We start from the raw sequence: 7009 nt of genomic DNA, 5'->3' as shown, positions 1-7009 counted from the left end.
AGATTGCCGGATATCCGCTGAGTGACCCTTACGAGTCCTTCTTGATCCTGAAGTGGAGTGGGTGCTGCTGTTGCTGCTGCTGGTGTTGAATCCGTAGCCAGACATGGGCCTGGAGGACGAGCGAAAGATGCTGACTGGATCCGGAGATCCCAAAGAGGTCAGGCAAGGCGATCGACTCGACCTTTTTCACTGCCCTGAGGCCAAGGACCTAGCCCGCTAAAACACAAAAAAGCCCGGGCCCTTTTAATCAGAGTTAGCCCCCTGTGGTTTGTAGGGCCTGGAGAGCTGATTCCAAATACCCTTTCTCCGTATATTTGTCGAGTGACTTTTGGAGAGGTGGCGGACTGGTCCCTCTGGGTCTCGGCTTCCCGGTTCTGTGAATGTGGTGAAGGATTAACAAGAGCGACTAAACTTTCGTAGTTCCGTATTTTCAGCTAGTCGAGTATTTTAAAGGTTTGTGGACCAAACAGACCGACGCTAGTCTTTACCCCATCTCTGATCAGGAGTCCCTACACCACATCTGTGGAGGTTCCGGGAATATGGCCTTGCATTAGTTTCTGTGAAACAGTGATTCTTTTCTTTGGGGCGAGGGAGTTGCATTTTGGGGGGACAGTGTAGGAACTTGCAGTATAATTCTGTGGTGGAAGAGGGAGCTCTTTTCCAGACTGAGTGGTGACGACATCATTAATATCAATATTTGACTGCTTACTATTCCAGTGCTTTGTGTGTACTAATACATTCAATCAATATAATATTCTTATGAGGTATTAAGTACTATTATTATTGCTATTTTTACAGAAGAGATAAAAAGCATGGAGAAAGGGGGGCTGGGGTTGTGGCTCAGTGGTAGAGCGCTCGCCTAGCGTGCTCTAGGCACTGGGTTCATCCTCAGCGCCACATAAAAATAAAGATATTGTATCTGCCTAAAACTAAAAAGTAAATATTAAAAAAAAAAAAAAAAGCATAGTGAAGTAACATCTTGCCCAAGGACACACACATAACAAAATGTGGTGGCACACACTTGTAATCCCAGCAGTTTGGGAGTCTGAAGCAGGAGAATCCTAAATTCCAGGCCAGCCTCAGCAACTTAGCTAGACTCTGTCTCAAAATAAACTAAAAGAGATAATAGGAAGGGAGCTGGGGGCATGCCTGAGTGGTAGAGCACCCCTAGGTTCAATCTCTCAGTATTGCATAATAATATTTATTTAAAATAAATATTTATTTATTTTAAAACAGGGTCTCATTAAGTTGCTTAGGGCCTTGGTGAGTCTCAGCATTGCATATAAATAGATAAAATAAAGGTCCACTGACAGCTTTTATTAAAACATAAAATTAGGACTGGGGATGTGGCTCAAGCGGTAGCGCGCTGGCCTGGCATGCATGGGGCCCGGGTTCCATCCTCAGCACCACATACAAACAAAGATGTTGTGTCTGCCTATAACTAAAAAATAAATATTAAAATTCTCTCTCTCTCTCTCTCTCTCTCTCTCTCTAAAAAATAAAAAAATAAAAATAAAATAAGACATAAAATTAAAAACAATCTTAAAAAAAATAACAACATACAAAATAGGGGTGGGGTGTGCTCAGTTGTTGAGTGGCCCTGAGTTCAATCCATGGTACCCCGCCCCCATCCCCCCAAAAAAAAGAAGAAAAGAGAGAGAAAGAAACAATGTTTAATGAAAAAGCAGAATTTGGGGGCTGGAATTGTTGCTCAGTGGTAGAGCACTTGCCTAGTTCATGTGAGGCACTGGGTTTGATCCTCAGCACCACATAAAAATAAAGGTATTGCATCCATCTATAACTAAAAATATTTGTTAAAAAAATAAATAAAAAGCAGAGCTGGGTGTGGTGGTGCATGCCTGTAATCCCAGCGGCTGGGGAGGCTAAGACAGGAGGATCACGAACGAGTTCAAAACCAGCCTCAGCAATGGTGAGGTGCTAAGCAACTTAGGGTAGTGAGACCCTGTCTCTCAATAAAATACAAAATAGGGCTGGAGACATGGCTCAGAGGATGAGTGCCCCTGAATTCAATCTCGAATAACACCCCCTGCCCCCCCCGAAAAAAGCAGAATTTACATTCTATATAACATTTTCACATTTATGAAAAACTTTTGACAATGTGAGAATAAGTACCTGCTTAAAAGTTGAATCAGCATACCCTTTACTTGCAGCTTTGTGAGCTTTGATCCCTTCTAATAGTAGAGGAGATTGTATTATTTTGAAAACATAATGGTTGTTGATCCTGTTCTTTTTATTTTTATATATATATATATATATATATATATATTTTTTTTTTTTTTAATNTCAACCAATCATCTTTCCACTGTCACAAGTCCTTTATTAACTTTTCTGAATTCCCTTCCCATGGACCACAATTCCCTTACAGACTGACCACTTCCATCCTTTGGGTCACTGCTATAACCTGAACTAGTACTTTTCTATGAAGAATAAAGACAATCTCTTTACTCTAAATTTACTGCGCCGGGTCTGGTGGTGCATGCCAGGAATCTCAATAACTCACAAGGCTGAGGCAGGAGACTGCAAGTTCAAGGCTAACCTGGGCAGCTTAGTGAGACCCTGTCTCAATAAGGGCTGGGGATGTAACTCTGTGGTAGAGCAGCATAGAACAACAACAAAACAACCAAACTGGCCTTGTCAGCTCTCTCTTTCTGGGAGGGATTGTAGTATAGTGCCTAAAGACTTTAGTCTCTAGACTTGGAAATCTGGGTGAAATCCTGACTGATTACTTAGTTAACTGTGAATTCTTAGACTATGTAACCTGTTTAAGCATCAGCTTCTGCAATTTTATTTTACTTATTCTCTGTGGTTCTGGGAATCAAACCCAGGGCTGTTTAACCACTAAAGCCACATCCCCAGGTCTTCTTTGAGACAGTCTAAGTTGCTTAGGGGCTCTCTTAGTTGCTAAGGCTAGCTTTGAACTTTGATTCTCCTGCCTCGGACTCCTGAGCTGCTGGGAGTACAGGCATTTGCCACCAGACCCAGCTAAATATCTTATTTCTGACAAGTCCTTGAGATACTGATCACACTTGACTCTGCAGCAGATTTAGACCTATGCTGATGCTACTGTGGGCAACTTGTTACTAACCTAACCTAAAAATTTAAAAGTTGTGTGCTTGAATCAGAATAGGTAGGGCCTGGTATTTCCAAGCTAACAAGTAGAGTTATGTAGATCTTTAGTGCACTTATATGGATCCACAAGCCAAAAAGCACTGACCATAAAATCATCTTTGGTTAAATTTTGGCTGCAGAAGTTTTAGGTTTGGGGCTGGGGATGTGGCTCAAGCGGTAGCGCGCTCGCCTGGCATGCGTGCGGCCCAGGTTCGATCCTCAGCACCACGTACAAACAAAGATGTGTCCGCTGAAAACTAAAAAAATAAATAAATATTTAAAAAAAAAAGAAGAAGTTTTAGGTTTGAGCATTTTCATATTTCAAATTCAAGTTCAAAGCCCAGAAAAAATTGGCTTTCCTTCTAATTTGGTTTGGAAAATAAGGACTAAAGTTAGCTATTTCTAGCAGTTCTGGACTTAAAAGTTCTGTAGGTCCCATTATAAACATCTGACAGCTTGAGTCTATATCATAAAATGCCTAATTATTGTATGTGATCTCTAAACTGGGATTACTTAAGGGATTGTTGTAATTAATCAAATCATAACAGACATGAAGGTGCTTTATAAACTGTAGACTGTCATGCACACTTAGGTTTTTGGTAATGAAAGTAAGACTGTGTCTTGAAATATTCTTGAGATTTGTTTTAATCAGGTATAGTAAGGTGACAGACATGAAGACAACTGCCTTTTTTATGTGGGAGTGTATATTAGTATTAAACCCTGGAGCATTCTTGGTCTGAGTTACATTTCCAGTGCTCCACCTCCCCCCATCTTGTGTGTGTGTGTGTGTGTGTGTGTGTGTGTTTTCTTGGCAGGCCCCAAATTTGGGATTCTCTCTCAGCCTCCTAAGTAGCAGGGACTACAGGTTTGTGATTCAACATTCTTTGCTCACTGCCAGACATCATAGTGCCTGACACATATCATAATAATGATCACATCTTGCATTTTCTATTTTATCTGTCATTGTTCATTGCCACCACAGCCTGCAAAACAACTGCCTTTGAAAGAGTTTATTATAGTTCCTGAGAATCGGGCATGCCGCACACAGTGTGTGTGTGTGTGGGGGGGTGTTACATAGGGAAGTAAGCAGAAGAAGGAATCAGAGGAAAAGTATGGCCCAGAGCCTTGTATTGTGGAAGGAATGGGTGAGGCAGTGGAGGCAAGCTTGATCAAGTTTGGGATTGGATAGTTTGAATAATTTTGGAGAGCTCTGGCCTAGGGGGCTGACCCTGTGTTTGGCCTTAAGGTGATCTAAGAAAGGGGAACTTTGTGTATGAGATTTACATAAAGGAAGATGTTTGCTATATAGGCTTTGGATTGATTAGGTTGCATATGAATGAAAGATGTGTTTCTAGGCAAGTTGTATGCTCCTCTAATTAACTATTAGCCTTGGGAAGGCAGGATTAGCTCTCAGATTAGCAGCAAGATTCCTAAAAAGTCAAAATTTTGTAAAATACAGAAAATTAAAAAAAAAACATGATTAATATGTCTATTCTCAGTAATTATAACATCAATATGATTGGGAAAATGTATGTCATAAAATTGCGGCTGACATTAATTTTGTTTTCCTTTTGTAGGAAGAAGAGGAAGAGGAGGAATTAGTGGTAAGAGCTGTCTCAGGTTTGGACCCATCTCATAAAAGCATGAAAAACTGAGGACATTTTTGAATAACAGGGTGGAATAAAGCTTTAACACTACTTTGTAATGGAGTGTTTGGGAGTGTGTCTGGAAATTTGGTCTTGGGGCTTCTTTGGTCATACTAGGAAGCTATGTGTGGTTTAATAAAGAACTCTGGAAGGAACTTTTCTGAAGGGTTCTCTGTGTTAGCATGGTCTTTCTAGCTGGGTAGCTGGGATGGAATAGGCCTGGTTCTCAGGCAAGGGAAATTGAAATTTTAGACATGACTTACACTAAAATGCTGTGTTAACGAGTAAAGCCTCCAATAGAGCTACTTCAAGTTTGGCCAGGTTTCCTTTACCACCTTGTTTTTCAGATAGGACTGAGGCTTTCAGTGCATACTGACAACCTTGGAAGGCAGGAATGTGAAACTTTTCCCTACTACTTAGCATCAGAATTGAATGGGAGACCCTATTTTGCCCTTTCTGGCAGCAGTGTGGCTCTGCCTGCTGGCCTTCTGCACGGTAATTCAGAGGCAGCACCTTGGTTTGGTGGTTATATTAGCAAAGCATGTGTGTTTGGTGTATCTCTCCTGTATCCTCCATTTTGTTCTCTCTCTCTCTCTGTCTTTCAGGATCCCCTAACAACAGTGAGAGAGCAATGCGAGCAGCTGGAGAAATGTATAAAGGCCCGGGAGCGCCTAGAGCTCTGTGATGAGCGTGTATCCTCCCGATCACAGACAGAAGAGGATTGCACAGAGGAGCTCTTTGACTTCTTGCATGCAAGGGACCACTGTGTAAGTCAGTTTGAAGTCAGGAAGTAGAAAGCTTACAATGGTCAGGGACACTTGGTGCTGACAGTCTTCCCAGATAGCAGTATGACAAGTACAATGCCAAGCATTTTATATAATCTTACCTAAATCATTACCACTTATACTGGAGATAGTTATCATTATGCCATTTTACAATAGAAGCTGAGACTCAAAAAAAAAAAAAAAATGATGGGGCTGGAGTTGTGGCTTAGAGGTAGAGCACTTGCCTGGCATATGTGAGGCCTTGGGTTCGATCTTCAGCACCACATATATGTTAACTAATTAATTAATTAATTAAAAATTGATATATTAATGTGTACTGCTACATAGTAAGAAAGCTGTTTTTTTTTTGTTGTTGTTGTTGTAGTATTGGGGATCAAACCGAGGGCCTTTGCCTGCTTAGGCAAGTGTTCTGCTACTGAATTATACCTGCAGTTCTGATTTTGTGCCGCCCCCCCCCCCCCATTACTGGGGACTGAATCTAAGGGTGCTTTACCACTGAACTATAACTGTAGCCCTTTTTATTTTTTAAGATAGGATCTCACTAAGTTGCCTAGGTTGGCCTTGAACTTGGGTCCTCCTGCCTTAACCTTCCAAGTAGCTAAGCTTACAGGCGTGCACCACCATGCCCATTGATTTTTGAACCCTTTTCCCTTTTTGGTAGGTGGGATTGAACCTGGGGCAATCAAAATTAACCACATCCTTAGTCCTTTATTTTTATTTGTATTTTTTGATACTGGGAATTGAATGCAGGGGCACTACACGACTGAACTACATCCCCAATTCTTTCTTTCTTTCTTTTTTTTTTTTTTTTAATATTTTTTTAGTTGTTGATGGACCTTTATTTTATTCATTTATTCATATGTGGGCTGAGAATCAAACCTGGTGCCTCACACATGTAAGCCACAACCCTAGCCCTCTTTCTTTTTTTTTTAATATTTATTTTTTAGTTGTAGTTGGACACAATACCTTTATTTAATTTATTTTTGAGTGGTACTGAGGATGGAACCCAGGGCCCGTGCTAGGCAAGCACTCTACTGCTGAGCTACAACCCCAGCCCCCCAGTTCTTCCCCCCCACACCCACCCTTTTTGAGTCAGTGTCTCACTAAGTTACTAGGGCTGGCCACAAACTTTGAATCCTCCTACCTCAGCCTCCTGAGTCACTGGGATTACAGGGTGTGCCATTGCAACTGGCTGTTTTGTACCCTAAAGTAACAGTCTGTTATTTATATCCTTCAATGTGTCTTGTACATAACAGTACATAGTAGTTGGTCATTTATTTATTTATTTTAAAAGCAGATTTGGGCTTGACTCTTTCTTATACAGAAAGGTATTTTAAGTAAATTCCATGTAGGCAGTTTGATATGGTTGCTTCTATTAAAACTGACTGGGCCGGGCACGGTGGTGCCTGCCTGTAACTCCAGTGGCTCGGAAGGCTGAGATAGGAGGAT

General features: G+C 41.2%; 1 protein-coding gene across 2 annotated transcripts in view; it reads left to right on the top strand.

Moving 5' to 3' along the window:
- The first annotated feature begins 1 nt into the window (after position 1).
- LOC107141806 (cytochrome b-c1 complex subunit 6, mitochondrial) overlaps positions 2-7009 on the top strand; it is a 9606-nt gene continuing 2598 nt past the window's right edge. Inside the window, exons 1-4 of one of the 2 annotated variants that reach the window (XM_015485048.2) lie at positions 28-157; positions 4707-4733; positions 5123-5270; positions 5381-5542. In XM_015485048.2, the coding sequence (XP_015340534.1) occupies positions 5208-5270; positions 5381-5542 (225 nt within the window). In that variant the 5' untranslated portion in view covers positions 28-157; positions 4707-4733; positions 5123-5207. Of the gene's footprint in view, positions 158-4706; positions 4734-5122; positions 5271-5380; positions 5543-7009 lie in introns of both variants that reach the window. The other variant, XM_015485047.2, reaches the window with a different exon arrangement.

The sequence above is a fragment of the Marmota marmota genome, unplaced genomic scaffold, assembly GCF_001458135.2.
Source record: "Marmota marmota marmota unplaced genomic scaffold, marMar, whole genome shotgun sequence".
In the NCBI taxonomy this organism is placed as follows: Eukaryota; Metazoa; Chordata; class Mammalia; order Rodentia; family Sciuridae; genus Marmota; species Marmota marmota.
This window is presented reverse-complemented; position numbering and strand designations above follow the sequence as displayed.